Raw genomic sequence first — 21,509 nt, 5'->3', positions numbered from 1 at the left:
CTCGAGCCGTGGGCGAAGTGTCCATTACTTCCACATCCTCCGTGTACCTGTTCGATCAAAATGATCCACTTTTAAGGCAACCGTCGGGAGAGGAAAGCATTGCTTCCTCTATCGATGCGTCATCGCTCAACGGAAGACAGGACGGGCCACTGTCCCCCTTGTACGAGAACTTTGCAAGCGATTCCCGGCAGCTAACGATTCGATGTGCGGTGCCGGTGCTACCCCTCACGGTGGTGCGCATTCGGCAACCGGATCGTGTGGCCGTTTCTTCTTCGACGCTCAACGTACCTCCTAAACCTCCGGAAGTTCCACCGAGAAGGAAACATGCTGCTCGTGCAGTAGGGAGCGCAACGGCAGTTCAACTTAGCAGCTCCAAGCGGTGTGAAGATGACGCCGAATGTAGTCGTTTCGAGCTACAATCCGTGTCCACTTTTCTCGGTAAGTGTGTTTGCATTAGAATGAAATGATGTCCACGAGAAGTTGTAGGTGATGCGCTTTATTTCCACTGAAGCGCACTAACGCATCAGACCCGTAAACCCTTCCTATGTAAGAGCAAAGCAATATGCTGATAAGAGCGATCGTCCGTAGCTCTACATTTGACATTGAAAATTGACCTGTGTGACTAAGCTATTTAGCGAAGAAGGAATCCGCTAGTTCCCGGTCGTCTTTTCATCAGTGCTTAGTTTCCGATCGCTTGGCAAAAGCTGCGTTGTGTGCAATGATGTTTAAGTTGCTGATTTTGGTGGTGTTTCTGTGTGTATCACTCAGCACCACCTACGGTTACGAATGTTCTGAGCGCGCATCTGATGGATATTGTGTGGTGGTTAACGTTACTGAGCCCTACGAACATGCAACCTATCCGCAGAACGAAACATTGATTTGGATTCGCAACAGCACGATTCCAGTGTTCAATCGCACACTGTTCGCGCCGCTCGTTGAGGTAGAATACCTCATGATACATCGGCTCCAGATCGAGCAGCTTCATCTGGACGGTTGCGAGTCGTTGCAAGTTCTGTTTGCCTCGTATAACGCAATCGATCGGGTCAGTGCGGTTGAGGGACTGCCACTGCGACAGTTACATCTCTACCATAATCAACTCACCGACGTTAGCGCACTACGGACACTCGCCGATATCGAGCAGCTTTATCTGCACGATAATCTGCTCGAATCGCTACGCCTCGACACGTTCGTGCTGATGCGAGAGCTTAAAATACTCACCCTGCAGCGCAATCGGCTGCGTACAATCGTGACAGGAACGGCAAATAAGCTACTGGTGTTGCCGCGAATCGAGCAGCTGTTCCTGCAGTTCAATCAGCTGCCCCATCTCGACACCGGGCTGTGGCGTATGGAGCGTCTCCGTGTGCTCGATTTGAGTCATAACCAGCTCGCCTACCTTCTCACCTTTCTCGAGGAATTGCCCGCGCTGCGTACACTGGGGCTGCACCACAATCCGTGGCATTGTAGCTGGCTGTACGGGATGCTGGAACGGTTGGAAGCCCGCGAACTTGACGGCGATGATGGTTCCATTGGATTCGATGAAGAAGCGTCCTGTCCGGGCTTTCGGCTGGATGATCGAATCTGTTGCAATGAAAACGCTACGACACCCGATCCAGTTCTGCTGCTCGTCAGTCGTAGCGGTATCGTCGATGAGCTCCGGCAGCAGATTCGTGGTGCAACGCGACGAATCGAAACACTCGAAGAAGCGCAACGGAAGCAGACCCATCAGTTCGGTGAGCTGGCTGAAAGATTTGCTACGATAGAGCAGCTATGTGGACAACGAGCCAAAGAAGCTAACTGATGCTCGAGCGGGCGTATTGGGAAAAGGATATGTCGGAAAAAAATATACTAATACATAGAAAGAAAAGAAAACACACATAACAAACTGAAGCTTCTTCAATTGTTGCTGCATTAGGTGCATCCTTTATTCATCCACGAAAATGATAAATGATGTTATCTCCATATCCTAATCTCCGACGTTGAGTGTACACTTCCTCAGATTTCGGCTTGAGGCTTTCGTCTATTATCTGTTTAGCACTATATACCTTAGTTTCTACAGACTTTGTCCTTGCGGCAAGGGATAACTGCAAGTGTTTCAGCTCTCGTACTTGATACACCAGATGCTCGATCTGTACGTCGTACTGGCGTAAGCGTCGTTCGCGTTCACTCATCTCATACACGTAGTGCTGTATGCGGCGCCGCAATAGCTCAATTTTATCCCGGATGTCCTCAATGCTGCCACCGATCGTCTGCTGATGTACCGCGTCCAGCGTTGGTTTGGGGCGTATCGCTCGTTCATGTAGCTCATCGATCGACTGGGCCAGGTCGTTTACCGTGCGCTCGATAATGTCCTGCAGCCGTTCGAGGTGAGCGCTTTCGGTGGCTAAAGCGTGCTGTAAGCGTAACACTCCACCCTTGATGACGTCCTGTTCCTGCGCTACAGGCCCCACCAGCTTGCCACGCAGCTCGTGAGACTGCTCGATGATGAGATTGAGATCATTGTCTTCTACCTGATCATAAGCAAACTGGACTAGCTCGTAACTTCGCCGTAGCTCGTTTAACTGTTCCCATCGGCTTTCGAACGGATCGTTGGCGAGTTTTTGTTCGAAGGAATGATCGTAACAACAAATTCCTTTCAGATTTTTCAATTTTTCCTGCTCGCATCGGTCGGCCAAGTCCTGGGCTACCGTCAAAATGTTCTGCTCACGCAACACCAGTTGTGCCTCGCTAAGCCATCCGCAGTTCCAATCGTTGCCAGCGTAGGATACGTTCAGCAGGGCGCCAAACTGACGGAATTGTTTAGGTTCATCGAACAGCATGTAGAGATCGTTATTGGATAAATCCAGCGATACCAGGGAAGGCATATCCCATCCACTAATGTTCACCGTCAAAAGACGATTTGATGCTAACGACAAATGCTTCAACTTCAATAGCTGCACATCCCGAACCGGTCGGTTTGGTACACGGGCAGTAGATTCGACTGTGATCAACCCATTGCGGGCAAGAGACAGGCTTTGGAGATGTTCTAACTCGGCAAATGAATCTAGCATTATCTGCTCCAACCGATTGCCATCCAACGACAGGAGCTTTAGCTCGTTAAACCATCCGCCGAAGGAGGGCACTTTGCTCAGGTGATTATCGTCTAAGCGAAGTGATCGCAGCCGATGGTGCTCGGTTGCAAACACCACCTCGCGAATGGAGTTATTTCTGGCCGATATCTGTTCTACATTGCTATTTATGTAGAACAAACGAATCCCCAAGGCGTCTACTGTAAGGTCTTGAACTCTCGGGAACTTGAGAGCAAGATCTCGCGTAAATTCCGGCACGTAGCCATCCACAATTGAAAGTGCCACGTAACGCACGTCATCCGGGAAGCTGGCGTTAGTAATCTCTGCTGCAGAGACTAAGGTGACATTCCTCACTAAGCAGGTTGCCACTATCAGCGGAGTATTCGGGTCACATCTAAACGTTGTCACTGACTGATATTCCGCCGCGAACGCAAACAGCAAAGCCAGAACTAAAACACTCTTAAGCGTAGGAATAGGGACAATTTTCATCATCTTACTATCAGAAAACTTTTCGCTCCGCTACGTACAGCTGTCGATCGCACACTAAAGTCTACCGAGCGATCGTACTGTACCATCGGTGTAGTATTTCGCAAACTGATAAGAGTTGTTTGTCAGAAAGATTAAAGAAAAGTTATAAAACATTGATCTTTATTTGCATTTGTGTTATCAGCCGCATGTGCAATGCTGATAATGCATAATGCGATGTTTATTGATTTTTCTTCTCTTACCAAACGTACATCAATGCTGTTTCACTTTGTTGTTGATATGGTCACGTAGCATGGCTAGCATAGAGGAGACCTCCTTTAGCTTGTACTCACCACGCTCCACGGCAATACGGAACTCGTGTTTAACCAGTGTTGTCATGTATGAAAAGTGGGACTTATTCTTCAGTAACGTTTGCAATGTTGCATTATTCTCCACAACGTTCTCTTCCAGCTTCTTTAGCGTTAGTTCCAATCTGTCCATACTTTCTTGGGAACATGTACATTCACATTTTGGCTCATCATCTGCTTTTTTGAGGTTATCGTCTTTTGGGGGCTCTGTGAAATCTTCGAGTTCTACGGGCTCATCATCTGCTTTTTTGAAGTTATCGTCTTTTACGGGCTCTGTGGGATCTATGAATTTTGCGGGCTTCTTGAGGGTTTTGTCTTCATCGGGGGTTTTTCGCTTTTTATATGTTTCCTGGAGTTCACTTATCTCACTTTCAAACTGCTCGATCGTCTGCTTTATCATATTCTTGAATTCGTTCTCCGCTTCTGTGTACCGTTGATCCAGCTTGGAGAATTTATTCAATTCGTCTAGTAACGTTGCCTCAGAAGGCAGTTGTTCGGACTTGCAACAGATCGTACCGTTACGGATGGGATTACAATTTTGGTCCCCATCCTTAACAGTGACACCATTGCTATCAAGCGCTTCTAGCACCTGATCCAACTCGTCACATTGCCAGCGATTTCCGGCGAGCGAAATGTCGGAAAGCGTTTCGATATTCTTGAGTCCGCGAACGTTCGTCAGGTTGTTGAAGGACAGTTCGAGCCGCTCCAATGCAGGCAGAGACCACTTGTGCAAATCTAGCTCAATGAGCGTATTATTCTGTAACCCTATAAATTCAAGAGCCGGAAATTGAAGTTCACTGATCGTGGTGGTTATCGTATTCAGCCGATTATAGGCAAGACTTAGCTTTTTTAGTTTTGCCATTTGCGCAAAGCACGCCATGTCCAGCGTACTCAAAAAGTTTCGCTCTAGATGTAACTCCTTCAGAGCAACGAAGTAGCAGATACCTTCGGTGCTTGTCAGCTGATTGTCGTTGAGTTGCACGGTTTCCACTTGGTAAGTTCCACCATCGGCAGGATCTTTATCCACGTGTAGCCTTTTGATACTGTTGTGTTGCGCGTTCACTTCCACGAAGGTAGTCGCAAAACACAGCTCCTTCAATCCAACCCTTCCGATCGTTACTTTCGTGAACCTGGACAATTTTTGACAATGTTTCGGAAGTAACGCCTCAATTCGGCCTGCTTTAAAATTTAACATTTTTTTATCGCCCACGTTTTCCAGGCCAAATTCTACATTTGGCTGTATTAGCTGCACATCTTGTACATAGCAAACCGCAGGCTGCTTTGGGGCACATGTATATACCACAGCATCACTAACTTGAACATCACCGAAAACTAGTCGAGCAGAGTAAGCTAAAAAGCTGGAATGTACAAAAAACAAAGATTTGAGCTTACGCCAAATTAAGTTGAAAGTTTGCTGCCCTACCTACCCTAAAATTGCGTAGCGTAACAGCATATTGTAGTCGAGGTACGCTCTGTTTCCGCTGAACGATTGAAGTATACTGGTAACGATTCGGTTCAGGATTGATTCATGGTATCAGGAAAGGATCTATCATTCGCTAAACAAACTGACACGGTTGCCCTAGCCCGTCTTATCAGGTCAAGTTTTATTAACGAGATCACTTATCTGCCATCGTTGCCAACTAGAAGCGCGCGATCGTTCCCTTTCCTTATTCAGTGATCGATTGCTTTTCGAACCTATAGGTAATACCTCTGGGCAAGTTCTGCTAATTCTATTGTGGCGATGGCGGTTCATCCTGCATTGTAAGTGAAAGTACATAAGAAAGCATTCCAAGGCTATAGCTTACTAGAAGCTTACTATAGAACAATTTTTCGCTCTAGATCCTTAAATGTTATCGTTATTTGCCTGTTATCGCCTGTTTTGGCTGGACTGTTCGACGAATACAGCTGTTCTTCACGATCGGAAGTGTGTATGCTGAAAGACGTAGTTTTGGAGAGTGACCGCGATGTTGAGCTGTCCACCTTTCGTGACATTCGTGACCCGCTTGTTATTGAATCGGGAGCAATTCCAAAGTTTTCCCAAGCATTGTACAGGAAACTACCTTCCGTTGTAGATCTAACGGTCGATAGACTTGGAATAGTGCAATTGTTCATTCGTCCTGGTCTTATGCACCTTTCAGCCGTGGGCAATGCCATAGAAAAGGTACTCCTGGAAGATACGGAAAAAAGTGTCCAAGAAGAGTATAGTATGCTCGTGCTACGTCTGTCTCAGAACAAGTTGACGGAGCTTCCGCCACTGGAACGCTTCGTACGATTAATGCATCTAGCTTTGGATGCAAATCAACTTTCATCGGTCGATATGTCTGCGTTTGCTAAGTTAACAAATCTTCGAATACTATCGCTAGCACACAATCGACTTCTAACGGTGACATCGTCGTCCGAATCACCGCTCCAGTTAATCAAGCTACGACGGCTCTCGTTCGCGGAGAATCAACTTCCTATGTTAAACGTCAGTTACTGGGAGTTTGATTCGTTGGAGAATCTGAACGTAACCGGCAATAGTATGACACGGATCGAAGGCAGTTTAACGCAGTTTCCAGTTCTTAAGCGGCTGGCACTCGCACGCAATCAGTGGTACTGCGAGTGGCTTATGCTGCAGTACACCTACCTAGAAACACCATCCGGATTGCAACTCGATGCAGATGAACCGGACAGATGTCGGCACGAAAACATGATGACCTCGCAACACCACTGTTGCAATCCTGCTGGTGCCGAAGATTCCGGATTGATCGATTTGTTTGGGGATAAATGGGACGAGCTGAAACGGCTTTCCCAGTTACTCGACAAGCTCAATACAACGATTGCAAATGGATCCGCCTCAGTGAACCGTGTGCTCGACCTACAGCACGCAGCACTATCGAGGCGCGTAGAAAAACTCACGGAAACACAGGACAAGCAGACTGCACAGCTGGTGGAGCTTAAAAGTGGAATAGAATACCAGAAGGATAAGCTCAGCAGGCTGGAAACAGACCTAAAGGACAAGGTGGATCGGTTGAGTGAAGAGGTAAACGCTCGCTGGAACTCGACAGATGCTGCATATGATGATCTATTTAATGCTACCACAGCAACGACAAAGACCACAACGAACTGGCCAGTAATAGCCTCACAAAATGAGAAAAATCTAAGTCAACTACGTCAGCTGCTTGTAACGACAAGCAAACAATTCAATACATATTCCAACAAGTCATACGAACAAGATGCCTTGCTTAAGGCACAGTTCGAAAGAATAAGCACCGTGCAGCAAGAGCTAGATGAAGTGCGCGGGAATGAAAAACAGGTGGAACTGGCATTGGAAAAATTAGAACCTCAGACTAAGCTTATTCTAGATTACTTGACAGTTATTCGGAAAGGTTGTATTGATGAAGAGCAGGATCACGAAGAAGATTTCAAATAAAATATTTTAACTTTTTTATATTTATTCATCCTACGGCAAACATGTACTGTGCGTTTACTAGTAAGAAAAAAATGGGGAAGAAAATACATTTCATGCAGTTATTGATTTATTTTTCGTGACAGAAACGTTTTCAATTGCCAGGTAATGGAACTTTCTCCCGTTGTTCTAAGCTAATCTTTTCGACGTTTGCCTGCACCCATAAGCTATCTGCATCGTTCGCCTGACGATGCAATTTATTCTTCATGTCCACCATGAAGTGGACCAATTGTTTTCGTTGTTGTTCGATGTTGCTGGCCATTGCAACATCTGACGTTTGCTGCGCAGATTTCGTTTCCGCTTCCCCGATTTTCTTGAGTATCTGCGTTGCTTGAATCTTACCACGTTCCAACTCGTCCTCTTGGTCAGCTAAAAAGGACCGCAGATTGTCCACACGACGTTGAAGATCTTCCTTTAGTTCCTTCAGTTTTTCGTTGCGGTGTTGGATGAACGCATCGTGTCGAGTATTAATCTGGCGAATGGCGTCACGTACCTGGTTGATCTCTGGTTGGAAGATACGTTGCTCCTCCTGTTCGGAATTGGGCGTAAAGCTGCAGCAAATGCCCAACACATTCTCGATCGAGCAGTCGGTGTCTTTGTCGAGCACAACACCTTCGTTGTCGTTCGAAGACTGCTTGACGGTAACGTTGGCTAGTGCATGCTGAAGCCAACCACAACTCCACCTATTTCCTGCCAACTTCAACTCCATCAGGTCGTAGAACTGATCAAACTCGTCCATTCCTGTAAGCTCCACCAGGTTGTTATTGTGCAGTTGAAGTCTCCGCAGCGAAGGAAGTTGCCACTTTTCCATCTCAATCGACTTAAGCCCGTTACGACCCAGGAAGAGTGATTCCAGTTTGCTAAGTACGAGCACACGGGTTGGTGGTACAATCGCCATCATTCCGTTAGCGGCCGCTGACAGCACGCGTAGGTTTTGCATTTTGGCAAACATATCCACACTTAGCTGGTTAATCTGATTGTCGTCCAGGTAGAGTTGCTCTAGCTGATCGAAATGTTCCAACAGAGACACGTTTCGCAGCAAATTTTTACGCACGTCAAGCAACTTGAGCGCGAAGTTACTCGTCGACTTGGTTACAAGCGTAGTTATTTGATTGTCACGTAGGTGCAGTTTTTCAAACTCGGGATCAATGAAAACGCTTTTCAAACCTAACCTTTCCATTTCAAGGTTACGTACCGGATGTAGCTGAAGGGTCTGTTCCCGAGTGAGATTGTTTAAAGTGCCCTCCAATATTCGTAAAGTTGTGCGTTTGGATAAATCAGGAAACGCTATTGAAGTTTTGGCACCGTCCGTAGGTGGCAGCGATTTTATCACGCAAATATGGCCTCTCGGTCTTGTGCATTCTATTGGTATGGTGCTTGTGAACCCAGCTGCACAAGCACTTCGAAGAAACATTCCAATCCTAAAGGATACAGTAAGATTTAAAAAATGGCACGCGCACTTCGTCAGAAATTCGGTCACTTACAGCAAAAAATGTACCCTGTACTTCATGTTGGAACTGAATTGCTCCGGCAACACTATTATTTGGCGTTATTGAAATGACACTGAATCAAATGCAATCGCAGTTCAACTGCGCGAATGCCAAAGGTTTCGTTATCAAGAGTCGAGTGATTATCACCTCAGATGGAATGTTTTTTAATGCTAACCTACTATTTAATCTGTTTGCATAACGTTTGCTCGCAGAGGTTACGCCAGGTTACTTAAACTCTGTTGTTCTTAGTACTTTGTTGCTCATGAAGCCAGATTCACTATGGATGAGTCATGTACGATCGGTTAATACACTGATAATCACGCGTGCTGATCAGTGCTTAATCTGTTATTTTCTTTTCTCTCTTCCAGATGATTCCGATCATCACTACGAATCGTTATACTCGGTTGGCTCGAATGAAGATCGTCAACATCACGCTTCAAACTATAGCACGTCACCACCAGCGGACGGATCGGTGTTGCCGGGCGCTGCGGGAAGTAACTTCCATCAACACAGGGCCGGTGCTTCAACCGCAGCCTTACTTCTGCCCAATGATGACGAGTTTGATTCGTTTGACAGTGATGACACGGAGGAAGACTACGAAGACGATGACGACGAGCGCAACCGCGCCCGGACAGACAGTGGGGTAGATATACGGAATGCAAAGCTGCCCGATCCACCACCCTCCAATAGCCAAGTGTACGTCCTGGTACAGAAGATCAAGAATCTCGGCACACTCTCAGAGATAGCGAAAAGCTTCCACAAGCTGTCGAAGAAAAAACCATCTAAAGGCGGTACCGGCGCGACGTACGAGAATGCTACGGCCACCGTCCTGTCCTCGAAGCTCCCAGGCAAAGGCACCAAATCCTCCTCCAAAACGTTCAAGCTCCCGCTCCCTTTAGTCGGCGGTGGTGGTGGTGTGCCGAAACCACCGCCAGAGGATTACGAGAATGCTCCGTTCGCGGGCACGCATCCGGCGCCGCCTGGTTCATCCTTGCTGCTAGCTTCTTCACAATCTTCATCTGCAGTCTCCGCATCTAACCCGCCGCTTGCGGCCATGTCTAGTCCCTTCCCGGAGCAATCGCACGCGCATTCATCCACCGGTGTACGCAGCACGAGTGAGTCCAGCAACGTGAGCAGTAATATGCCGGGACCACACCAGAGTGCGCTGGCGGATTCTGTGGCACGCAAAAAGTCCAAGAGTACCAAATCGTTGCGCTCGAAGTTCCGCAAGAGTCTCGTGTCTGACTCGACGAGCCTCAATATCGGCAGCTCGTTTAATGGATCGCGGAGCACATTCTACGTGACGTCTGCAGACGTTGATTCGGGAATATTCAACGGTTCCGAGGGATGTCTTAATCCACCTACCAGCGTCTCTCAATTGGAGATGGGTCCATCGAAACCGTTGGAAGACAATCGGCGAAAATCGATAGCCTCTGCCATCGGTACCACGAGCCACCATCGACCATCAATTCCACCGCCTCCGCCACCGGCCGAAGCAGGAAAAAGGACGAACATAACGTCCTCGCTATCTCCGCTATTGACGACGAACAAGTCATCAAGTAAGAAGCTGGGTGCTACCTCATGGTACGCAGAGTGTGGAGTCTTCAAACAGCCACACTCATTCAGTACCGGTAGCGATCAGTCGCTGAGTGGTGGCAAAGCGAGTAGTATCAGTCCTCGAAGCTCGATACCGCCCAAAAATGGAGATGGTGGGGCTGCAGATCGCACACTGACAAACAATGGCCATACAACTTCGTCATGGTATGCTGACATCTACCAAACCAGTGGAGCCTCTGTGGCCAGTTCGAGCGAAAGCTCGGGTGTTTCAACTGGTGGAGAAGGAGGGCCGGGTGACGATCACTCCCACAGCATGTTTGTCAATGAACCACTGTACCAGATCTATAACGCTGCCAAGTTGGAATCGATCACACGTGATATCGATGCGGAGATTAATGGCAGCACGGAGGCAGAGCTGTACGATGATGGGTACGAGAAGATAGCGGAGCGAAACCGTCGGCGTACGGCAGCGGAAGGTGACGAAGGCGGTTCGACAAGCTCGGGTAGTTCTTCCACAGAAGGAGACGATCGTAACGACGAGTCTTCCATGCATCTACGCAAACCATCGCGCCCTACCGCACTGGAACTGATCGAGCCTCACATCGGTAAGCTGCGCACCCTTTGGTGCGAGATTCCGGAGGTTCGAAACTCAGAAATACTAGGTAAGTAGGACGTAAGAACGAAACCCATCTTTTATACTGTAGATTGTTGAAATTGTTCCAATTTTGGTACCAATCGTATCTCCTTACTCGTTCTCAGCTACCTTAACACCAACGAAGAAACGCCTGCAGGAGGCCAAGTTCGAGATATTAACCTCCGAAGCATCCTATCTGAAATCACTCAATCTGCTTCGAACGCACTTTGTCAATCATCCGGCCTTCCGGGACACTCGCATACTGAGCTCCTCGGAACGGAAAACACTATTCTCCTCCATCATTCCAGTACAGGAGTGTTCGGATCGGTTGCTGTGCGATCTGGAGAACTGCTGGCAGGATAACATAATGCTGCTTGGACTGAGCCACAGCATCTACAAGCATGCCGAGAAACACTTCCACGTGTACGTGACGTACTGCGAGCACCAGGCAAAGATCGACCGAACGCTGAAGACGCTGAGAGCGAACAAGCCCGAATTTGCTCGAACACTTACCGCGCTCGAAGCAGACCCAGTGTGCTGTAGCCTAAGTTTGTCCTCCTTTCTGATGTTACCGATGCAGCGAATTACACGTATGCGATTGTTGCTTGATGCGGTTCTGCAGCGTTGCCATCCGGAGGATGACGACGAGTTTAGCAGCTGGGAAAGCACGTTCGAGCTGATTAACCGTATCCTGACGCAGTGCAACGATGCGGCACACCGGAGCGAACAACTGTACGAGATGGAGCTGCTATCGCGTCAGATTGAGTTCCCGACCAATGTACGCCCGTTGGCAATTGTGCCGTGCGGCATTGGAGCTGCCACAATGCACCGGAAGCTAGAGAAACGGGGAGAACTCGTACATCTGCTGTGGCGCGGTGACGATGCGAAGCTCACCTTTGGCAAGAAAATGTCCAAGAGCAATGTGTACGCGTTCCTCTTTACCGATTTGCTGGTGTTGACTAAAAAGAAAAGGTATGGAGTTTATTTTTCTCAGAACGTGCGTTTGCTCATATCCCACTTTTCCTTTTTTTTCCGTTACAGCGATGAAAGCTATCTTGTGATAGATTACTGTCAACGGGCATTATTGACCGTCAGCTCGGGTGACATAGTGCCCGGTTTGCCTGCGAAGGAGATGCAAACGATCGGTAAAAATCTCATCATTATGACACTGTTGGAGAACCACGAGGGCAAGACGATAGAAATGGTAAGCGTAAACACACCCTAAGCGAATTACTATCAATCAAAAACTAATCTTTCTCGTGTCATGGCGATCATTTCAGTTTCTTAGCTGCCCGTCCGAAACAGAACGTGAACGGTGGCTAATGGTGACGAAACCGCCGGCATCGGAAAATCCGGACGAAAAGATTTACGAACAGTGGGATTGTCCGCAGGTGATAGCAGTGCATCCCTACCAAGCTCTGCAACCGGACGAACTCGATCTCGACATTAAGGACAAGGTGAACGTGCATCGAAAGATGGCTGATGGTAAGTGGAATCGAAGGTCGGTGATGAAAACTTGATTGTTCATTTGTCTAACTTGCTCATTATTTTAGGCTGGTACGAAGGCGAACGCATCCGCGACGGTGCGGTCGGTTGGTTTCCGAGCAATTACACAAAGGAGTTCCCATCGGCACACATACGGGCGAAGCATATCAAGCAACGCCACCTGCTACTAACGTACACATCCAAGTACATCGACACTGCCACTAAAGCCCATCAGCATCTTCATCATCAGCAACAGTTGCAGCACCACTATCACCAGCACGGCAAAAAGTGATCCCCTCGCTGCCGTACCTAGGGTAGAGCGCATTTGTGTATTGAATTTTGTATATGCAATGTAGGCTGTATAGAATTGTTGCTATTGCGCATGTTTAATACCGGCCAACACGGTTCCACAAGCAATAGCAGATGGATTAGTTATATCGTAGATCCATAAAGAATATCATTAGTGTACTCTGTACATTGTAGATGTATCTGTTGCATGCCACATTTTGTTCTATCTAATCGTTATTGAATTTAATGTGAAATAAAATGTTACTGAATTTAATCGTTCGCCAGTGTGTTAACATCCAGAGAGAGTGAATCTTTCAGTAGTTCCAGTGAAAGATTCCACTACTCAAACACTCGGCTCGTTTTACGCTTAGCAAAAGCATACAGTTCCGGTTCTATCGGAAGTAACCCTTGATGCAACACAATAATGAAAAATTATTGAATGAGAAAAAAATAACTTCGATTAACTTCGAAACGGGTAGTTATTGAGAAATGCCTAAACAGTTCTAGCGGGTATTTTCGGATGACGTGCGAGACAGGAAACTACAGCATCATGTTATGAACATGCAATACGTTACATGAATTGTTCAATAGTTGCATCTATAATCTAAAGCACGGGCTTTGTCAGTTCGCTTTCCTTTCCTTTAAAGGGACACCTAACGCATCCGACGTATGGTATGGTGACGCAACGATAACCGTTGTCGATTTGCATCGGCCCTTGCCCTGCCACACTCATCCTAAACATGCGGTTCCGAATATGTTGCACGTTGCGTTGTATCCACTCACAGTCAACATTTGGGCAATAGCAATCTACCTTGGTTAGTTGCGGGAACCGCTCCAGCAAATCATCCGGTATCGTTACCAGCGGGTTATTCAAAACGCGCAGCGTTACTAGTGACGGTAGCTGCCACCCACGTAGATCGAGTGATTCGACTTGATTGTTTAACAATTCCAACAATGATAAAGATGGTAACTCCATCGCGGTACTGTTCCCGTCGTCAACGTTGAAGCTTTTGAGCGCATTCGCGGACATCATTAGCGTTGTTAAGTTTGGCTGTTTTGTCAACTCGATCACATTGAACGTGGACAGCAGGTTATCGTTCAAGTTGAGCACTTGTATGCCGGTAATGTTGTCACCAAACAGTGGAAAAGTGCTCAGTTTGTTGTTCGATGCGTACACGTACAGAAGCGAACTACAGTTGCATCCCGATAGATCCAATCCGATGAGAAGATTTAGTTTTACATCAAGTAATGTCAATGCCTGAAGAAAGACTGTACCTCCCAACGTGACTAATTTGTTTCTTGGCAGACGCAGGTCGTTTAGCGCGGGAAATGCTCGTAACACATTCAGATTGAAGTGTTCGATTAGGTTGGAACTCAAATCGAGCATTCTTAGTGCGGACGTTGGTTCCGTTTCTGGGCTAGATTCACCGAGCTGTAGCGCAACTTCTTTCAACTGATTAGATTCCAAGCTAAAGGTTGTAAGATTTTGAAATGGTAGCAACTCCGCCAGATTGAACGTGTCGTTGAACCGGCAGATTACAAATTTTAAAATGCTCAGCGCTTTCAAGTTGTACAGCGATTTTATCAACCTGTTTAACGGGCAGTACCGCAGAATGAGCTGCTGTAGTTGCGTGTTTGGGTGTAGCACAAGCTTCCGTAATCGGGGCGCTTCCAGGATAGACAGCGTTCTCAGTGGATTATCCGAGGCCAGTATCAGCTTTCGGGAGTCGCTATGCCATACGTGCAGGTTCGATTTATTATCCATCACCTGCGCAAAGAACCTTTGATCCATGGTTCCGGACACGCTTAACAGGACAGTTGTTGTGTCGAGATGGTCTATCGACCCACAGTTACCGCGGCTCACAAACAGAGTCGCAAACACTAGCAGCTTCAACACATTTCCCATGTTGTCGTGCACATCGGAAAACTATGTACGCAAAATGCACAGTGCACGGCTACCAACTTCCTTTTATTCGCTGATGATTATCAATTACCAACACAAATTAACACCTCCATCCTTATCATATCCCCAACATCCCCACAATGTCATCGGTTAAAAAAAAACGCTCACTTAAAATCTCGTTTGCGTTATAATGTTGATGACACATTGCGGGTTGTGGAATGTTCATTTTTTTGTACAATGAACACACCGATCGTAATGTGCCAAGTGGAGTGTTCTGTCAATTCCTAATTCTTTATTTCCAGTAATATAAACCTATTTTTGTCTTTCTTTTGTAGTGTATTGCAGCAAATTAATCACTGTTTTTTTTTTTTTGTAGAACAATTTTGCTGGATCCCGACGGCAAAACCTCCACCAACTATAGATCTGAACAGAGCTTCGCAAGAGCAGTAATTGTGTCTACGTCTTTGCTTCGAAGCAGCATACGGAATATGAAAGTGCACAGGCAGTGAAACCTCCAAGGATGAGACGAGTACTGCACACGCGACACCGAACACCAAGCAAAGGCACATCGAAAGGCGGAGCTGTCGTCGTCCTGAACGACCCTCTCAACAAGCACACGACTCATGACGACGGGAACAGGCTACCAGTGACTGAAAATCGTGGGAAATCAAATAGAGGCTCGGTTCACACACGAGACCGGCACGCGTACCAACATGCAACCCCTAAAGTGTGATCAGGGATGGGCCACTGAAGACCGAAATGAAACAACCTCAATGTATGCATCCCTTACGCACCAAAACAGAATGAGACGCGCTGTCGGAATAGAACTAGGGTGTTGCCTGGAACGATGTAGGATTTTGCGACAAGGGAATATGGATAAAGGGAAACGGACGAACCGCTGCCACAAGTGACGAATCCGCTGGCCGACGGATCGGCAGTGCGTTCCCACGATTCTTTGGTCCTCGATTTTTATCGCACCTGCAGCACGTCCGAAGGACAATACGCAAAGCAAACTGCGGAGGAGATTGCACTGTGAAAAGGACGATGAAAAAAGGACTTTTAGGTTTATATTATTGTTCTTTGCCGGGGACTACTAAGCACAAACAATGGAAATGCTAAGCGGGGACTTGGAGCAAATCAAAGAAACACCCAAAAGAATCTTTTTACTGTGGCAAATGAGGTTGAAAGTGCTTTAAGTTCTTAGAATTTTAGAAGAATTTAGAAGTACGATTAAAATCTATTATACTACTACATTCATGTAAATTTTTTCATGAACATTACTCATTGTAATTGTTCCAGTTAGTGGTTAATTGAGTTAGTGAGCTAGAAAGGATCCATGGTCGTATCCATGTTCTTATTGCAAAGTTGATGCAGTAACTTCAATGCAAGCATAACATCCTTACTGTGATATTATGAGCGATACGGCCAGGCCATTCTACTTGAGTGTATCGATCAGCTGGGTAGATTATTTTGGGTTGAACGTTGCGAAACCACCCTTCCCCACCACCCCCCAAACACACTCATTTGAGACGTCAAGGTCAAGTGTCTACGGCACCGGCACCACTGTCAGGCAACAAGTGACCATGCAGATCACACTGGCCCAAAACAAAAAAAAACCGGGAGCCAATGGCACCGGTACCGGGTACCGGGAACGGAAACGCGTGGCACACAACCGTTTGGGGCCACACGCCGGTTCACGTGGCCAGCCTCATCGCTTCGCCCATCGCCCATCCTCCGTGTCGCACACGTTTCACTCGCGTGTCATCTTTCCCGCACTATGCTTCCAATGTCACTGTCTCTCTCCCGCGGCACGACGGGGGTTTCAGTCTATCCTATGGATTTATGCTGCATAGAAACATAAATAGACGAACGTGTTCATCCATTTGCCCGGGTGTGGTGGGAGATCCCGGAATGAACCTTGCTCTATACCACCGGATACCCCCACCATCAACATTGGAATGAACGCCTGCAGCCAAGATCGTATTCTCCGCTTCGTTAGCCACTTCCGAGCGCAACATAAATGCAACATAAACTTCCTCTCTCTCTCTCTCTTTCTCTTTCTCTCTTCTCCCTACTCAATCCTTCAACCCGTAGCACCGCAGCCCATCAGCTTTCCATCGGGAAATAGAAACGGGCGTCGCGTGGCGTTCGTGCGCGTACGTCGTTCGTCCCGGTCGGCTCTCTACACAACCTACCACGTTACAGCAAGGGACGGGACTGCCAGGAAATGGGCGGAAGGGAACGAGAGCAGGGACACGAGAACGGGATCGGGTGCGGCATCATGCATTGCATGCGCTCGGCGTACGCTCATTAAATCAGTCGGACGCCGCTTACGCACATGACAAGTCACGTGTAAGTCGTCGTTGCCCCGGAAGAGACAGTGTCGCGCGCGACTGGGCCCCGAACATCGGACCCACACACAGCGCGTCGTGCCAAGTGTTTTGCACACCGTACGGCTATTGTTACAAATTTCTACAAGTGCCGCCCACCACTTTACTTGACCAACTTCGTCCTAATTTCTGCAACAAGTGAAGGTGTAAAAGTGTTACTCACAAGTGTTTGAATATTCTAAAAAAAAACATACTAAGGATTCTTAAGCTATCTACAATCTTAATGCAAGTTAAAAGAAACAAAAGTGTCCTGCAGTGTGTGATGCAAAAAGAGTTTTAATTAAGTGCCAGAAAGGAAACAATAATAAACGTGCAAAATGGATCATCACCTTCCACATCATCATCCACACCATCATCACAGTACTCCCCTGCACTGGGGTTACTCCACTGCGACGACGCCAAGTGCGACCTCCACGCCGACGCACACCGGTCACAACACGTGGACACCGCCATCCTCCAAAGGCCACAAACGAACGCTCTCTGAGAGCGACTGTGAGGATCTGTACTCGGAAGAATCTTCCAAGGAGCAGTGAGTATTAGTTACGGTTGTTTAGAGACATCGTGTGCCGGGTGTGTATTTGCGTAATTGTGTACTTCAAGAGTGAAGTTTTATTGTGTGCTCTACAGTGAGACTAACTGAATGTGTTAATGTTATTCCGTCGGTGATCAATAGCTATTCTTCAAAACAATCTCATAGTAAATATGTTGGAGTTTCCCGCATTCCATCCGCGATGATGATTTAATCTCACTTGTAAAGTCTGCAACACGCTATTTTACCTCCCCTAAACTAACGCTAGGGCAACGTACACCAACCAACCGTGAGAACTACTTTGCGCGAAAGATCGTTCCCACACGGTGGCAAGGACACGTACGCCCCTTCGTTTCGGAACGCAATACCGGAGCCCGGTTCACTGTACGCCCTAATACGAGTAAAATATTGAAGGTGTAAAGTTACTCATTACGTACTTTTTTGTTGTTCTTTCCATCTACTTTCACTTTCCCACACAAATCGACTGACTGCGTGACGACATCACAGTACATCACCAGGAGAATCCGATAGCTGTCAACTGTTGAGCCGCAAACGGAGGCGCGGAGTGATCGAGAAGAAGCGCCGAGACCGCATCAACTCGTCTCTAACCGAGCTGAAACGCCTCGTACCGAGCGCCTACGAAAAGCAAGGATCGGCCAAACTGGAAAAGGCTGAAATTCTGCAACTCACCGTGGACCACCTAAAAGCGCTGCATGCACGAGGTAAGCTCCGAACTCTTGCCACTCTGTTTTGTTTACGTTTGCCATTGTCCTGTACGACCGATCACGGCGAATGCGACACAAACTGGAGATCTGCCACTCACGCGATAGTGTTAAAGATGACTTCCTGTCCCAAGCAGAGGGCAACAAGAGTATCAACTATCGTTTCGACATCTTTCGCTGTTCTGTGTTCGTGTGTCATCTGGTGCGAGAAGAATTTTCCATGTTATGGGAACTCGCGCCCCGTTCTCCGAACGGTACCCTTTAGAGTGAGGGAAGGTCTCGAAGCATCTCACATACCCGTATGTGCACAACGTAGAAGGGACGTGCCTATTTGGGTATCTAATTAACCGTAGTCACTTGGGTTCCCGGTTGCCGACCCACCGGGGAAGGATCTTTAGGTGCGTTCCTATTCCTTCCTTCCGACATCGACATCCGGTTGTCGTCATCGTCGGTGGCGGTGTCCTGTTCCGTTTACCGTGTCTACCTTTATTCTCACATTCTATCTTCTTGCTTTTCGCCCCTGTTTCTTCTACTGGGCTGAGGCAAATTCCTTTTTTTTGTCGCCGATGTCCTTAGAACGAAGATCCGTGCTTTCCAGCTTTTCCCACGGTTTCACAAAGATCGGTGCATGTGTACGCGTGTGTGTTTTACTTTGGAGATCTGAAGCGTACGACCCTTGTGCGCTGAAGTGGAAAATGATCAGGAAAACAACGTAACTGCTGGACGTTGGAACTCACCGGTGTGTGATGTTCGAGGCGCACCGAACTGTGAAGTCAAGTTGTTCTCAGCAGTTGAGCAATTTTTGCAATAGCCGAAGAAGGGCTGATAGAAGGCTCCATGTATTCCTTTGAGCAGTTTTAATCTAGGGTGCTCTGAGCTATCCATCTCTGGTACTTTGACCTACATCTAGGTCGAGACTACAGCATCCAATTCTCGAGCATCACATGTGCACTTTCGTCTATCTCTGTCTTAGTTTTCTGTTCACTAAACCCCATTTTAGCCTTTCCCGTTTCGTTCCGTGACGCTCACGGAACACTCGGCGCTATGTTCAGTAGAAACAAAACAAAAATGCTTCACACCCGAAAAAGCGGACCTCCTGTTAACAGGTTGCAATCACACGATAAATATCAATTTATCGGTCAACACCACGTCTAGAGAGAGTGCTCTAGAGAGACTGGATCCGCTTCTCGTATGATTGCATGAGCCTATGTGCATTAGGGAAAAAGTAACTAGATTAATGCATCTCCATAGTGATCGAGCTGTGGTAGCGGAGACAATGCAGACTTCACATCCCTAACACACTCAAATACAACCACACACGCACACAGTGTTTGCCATCGAAAAAACACCCGACCAGAACTTTCCCACGCCATTACCAGGCGCATTAAAAAAAACCATACCCCTTCGCATGGAAAGTTCTGCATCGAGGGTACATCGCGGGGAACTCTCACGCAATTCACCCATACAATATCAAAAACCCTCCTTTTAAGCGAGTGTGTGTGTGTGTGGGGAAGAAGAAGGCGGCAACACCGTTGTTTTGGTTTTGTTTTTTAGCTCTTGTTGTGCGCGCTCAGCTCTTAAATATGATCCGGACGGAACGAAAACGAAAGGGTTCTGTAGCGAAATACACAGAGCGAGGGTCTAAGCGCTGGTGCTATTACGGTCGCGCAGAGATGATTTAATCCCCCTTGCCGTAGTACGCACCCGAAAGAGGAAGTCAACCAGGAACCGGTGGAAGGGATCGAAAGGGGAAGGAAGAAAGAGGGTGAAGGGAATAAGTTGAGTGTTAAGTGCCGCAGGATGATTACGTCCGATGATGATGATGATTCCATATGTAAGGGGTCACGGGCGAGGAAAGAATGGGTGGGGGTGAACCAAAAAAGATCGCGTTCCCACACACATCACCGCGCGTACAAGCGCATCGGTCCGGAACACCGTGGTCGTGGTTCTGTTGTTCCCTTCCGTGTGTCGGAAAGGATCCTTAGCGCGAGCCTTTTTTAATCGCACCAAGGGTATACAGGGAATTGAGCGTGAGAGCGTTCATTGCCGTGAGTTTACACGCCAACCTAGGGAAGTTGTTGGAGGCACAATGAATGATATTGACTTTTTAATGCATTGCCGATTAGAGGGACGAAGGAGGACAGAGGGCACTCTTCCCAGCGAGGGGTGAGCTGAAAGAATTTCTGCATCAAAAATACATATTTGCGGACAAACATGATGGAAACTTTAATTAACCTTTTTATCATTCTCTTCTTGACAGGACTGGATGATGCCAGTTATGATCCGCAGCGCTTCGCCATGGACTACCATATCATTGGCTTCCGGGAATGTGTAGCGGAAGTAGCCCGGTACCTAGTGACGATTGAAGGCATGGATGTGCAGGACCCGCTTCGGTTACGTTTAATGTCTCACCTGCAGTGCTTCGCTACACAACGGGAACTCTCGTCGAAAACCAACGCCACTGCAGCTACCAGTCCGGGATGGTCCCATGGAAGTGGCACTGCCTACCCCGTAGTTGCCGCAGCCGCGGCGGCAGCCGTCGCTTATCCAAGCACTCACCATGGCACCGGTGGCTATTATCCTCACCCGCATCAAAACTACGGCCCACCTCAGAGTGCAACCGCACCGTACATTCCACAGGTGGCCACTATTCCTCCTCCGCACGAACATCTGCATCAGCAGCAGCAACAGCAGCAACAGCAGCACCATCACCAGCAGCAACAGTTGACCGGTCATTCCTCCGGTGCCTCTTCGGCGGCTACTGCTGCCATCTATGCCACGAGTGCGCCATTGCATGAGCTGTACAGCAGCCAGCATGATTCGGCAACGGCCGGTCAACAGCAGCAACAATCGGACCAGCAGCAACCACAGCAGTCCGGAGCCAGCTCCTCGAACGGAGCACCAACCTACACGGATCTCTCCAACCACAATCCGAACCGTGGTTTGTCCGCGTACGGTAATCCCCAGTACCCGGTGAGCACCTCAACGCACGGATACAGTGCGTCCGCGAGTTCGTCGTACAACACGGCAGCAAAGCCGTACCGTCCATGGGGTGCAGAAATGGCCTGCTGAACGGAAAACGGAAGAAGCAAAAGGTGATATAACACACACACACACACATCCCCCTTCGACACATGCTGGAAACATAAAAAGGTGGAGGAACAC

At 47.7% G+C, this 21,509-nt stretch overlaps 6 protein-coding genes across 7 annotated transcripts in view; 4 read left to right on the top strand and 2 right to left on the bottom strand.

The window, feature by feature from the left end:
• LOC128305622 (uncharacterized) overlaps nt 1–13,011 on the top strand; it is a 55,081-nt gene extending 42,070 nt beyond the window's left edge. For both annotated transcript variants that reach the window (XM_053043166.1, XM_053043167.1), the window contains exons 4-8: nt 9,205–11,055; nt 11,153–11,999; nt 12,069–12,231; nt 12,308–12,512; nt 12,581–13,011. In XM_053043166.1, the coding sequence (XP_052899126.1) occupies nt 9,205–11,055; nt 11,153–11,999; nt 12,069–12,231; nt 12,308–12,512; nt 12,581–12,804 (3,290 nt within the window). In that variant the 3' untranslated portion in view covers nt 12,805–13,011. The remainder of the gene's footprint in view (nt 1–9,204; nt 11,056–11,152; nt 12,000–12,068; nt 12,232–12,307; nt 12,513–12,580) is intronic.
• On the top strand, nt 719–1,968 carry LOC128305625 (reticulon-4 receptor-like 2). Its single transcript, XM_053043170.1, has one exon. It carries the CDS (start codon nt 719–721, stop codon nt 1,796–1,798), a length of 1,080 nt encoding a protein of 359 aa, XP_052899130.1. The 3' UTR covers nt 1,799–1,968.
• On the top strand, nt 5,640–7,377 carry LOC128305623 (uncharacterized). The gene is made up of 2 exons (XM_053043168.1): nt 5,640–5,659; nt 5,738–7,377. Exons 1-2 carry the CDS (start codon nt 5,640–5,642, stop codon nt 7,308–7,310), a joined length of 1,593 nt encoding a protein of 530 aa, XP_052899128.1. The 3' UTR covers nt 7,311–7,377.
• LOC128305624 (uncharacterized) lies at nt 7,321–8,946 on the bottom strand. The gene is made up of 2 exons (XM_053043169.1): nt 8,831–8,946; nt 7,321–8,767 (listed from the first exon to the last, which is right to left on the bottom strand). The coding sequence occupies exons 1-2, from the start codon at nt 8,854–8,856 to the stop codon at nt 7,441–7,443; spliced, it is 1,353 nt and encodes a 450-aa protein (XP_052899129.1). The 5' UTR covers nt 8,857–8,946; the 3' UTR covers nt 7,321–7,440.
• Nucleotides 13,012–13,192: 181 nt separating the features above from the next.
• On the bottom strand, nt 13,193–14,706 carry LOC128303114 (leucine-rich repeat-containing protein 40-like). Its single transcript, XM_053039971.1, has 2 exons — nt 13,612–14,706; nt 13,193–13,207 (listed from the first exon to the last, which is right to left on the bottom strand). Exons 1-2 carry the CDS (start codon nt 14,704–14,706, stop codon nt 13,193–13,195), a joined length of 1,110 nt encoding a protein of 369 aa, XP_052895931.1.
• Nucleotides 14,707–17,410: 2,704 nt separating this feature from the next.
• On the top strand, nt 17,411–21,452 carry LOC128304575 (hairy/enhancer-of-split related with YRPW motif protein-like). The gene is made up of 3 exons (XM_053041776.1): nt 17,411–17,622; nt 18,130–18,344; nt 20,605–21,452. The coding sequence occupies exons 1-3, from the start codon at nt 17,411–17,413 to the stop codon at nt 21,414–21,416; spliced, it is 1,239 nt and encodes a 412-aa protein (XP_052897736.1). The 3' UTR covers nt 21,417–21,452.
• The last annotated feature ends 57 nt before the right edge of the window (nt 21,453–21,509 follow it).

The sequence above is a fragment of the Anopheles moucheti genome, chromosome 3 (assembly GCF_943734755.1).
Source record: "Anopheles moucheti chromosome 3, idAnoMoucSN_F20_07, whole genome shotgun sequence".
NCBI classification, from domain to species: domain Eukaryota; kingdom Metazoa; phylum Arthropoda; class Insecta; order Diptera; family Culicidae; genus Anopheles; species Anopheles moucheti.
Note: the sequence above shows the minus strand (reverse complement) of the source record. Positions and strands in the feature narration are given on the sequence as shown.

Coding starts and splice junctions, on each gene's coding strand:
- LOC128305625 (XM_053043170.1), top strand. CDS start 719: ATGATGTTTAAGTTGCTGATTTTGGTGGTGTTTCTGTGTGTATCACTC.
- LOC128305623 (XM_053043168.1), top strand. CDS start 5,640: ATGGCGGTTCATCCTGCATT. Junction 5,660..5,737: donor ATGGCGGTTCATCCTGCATT/GTAAGTGAAAGT, acceptor TTTTCGCTCTAG/ATCCTTAAATGTTATCGTTA.
- LOC128305624 (XM_053043169.1), bottom strand. CDS start 8,856: ATGAAGTACAGGGTACATTTTTTGCT. Junction 8,768..8,830: donor TACAGGGTACATTTTTTGCT/GTAAGTGACCGA, acceptor TGTATCCTTTAG/GATTGGAATGTTTCTTCGAA.
- LOC128303114 (XM_053039971.1), bottom strand. CDS start 14,706: ATGGGAAATGTGTTGAAGCTGCTAGTGTTTGCGACTCTGTTTGTGAGC.
- LOC128304575 (XM_053041776.1), top strand. CDS start 17,411: ATGGATCATCACCTTCCACATCATCATCCACACCATCATCACAGTACT. Junction 17,623..18,129: donor GAAGAATCTTCCAAGGAGCA/GTGAGTATTAGT, acceptor ACGACATCACAG/TACATCACCAGGAGAATCCG. Junction 18,345..20,604: donor AAAAGCGCTGCATGCACGAG/GTAAGCTCCGAA, acceptor TCTTCTTGACAG/GACTGGATGATGCCAGTTAT.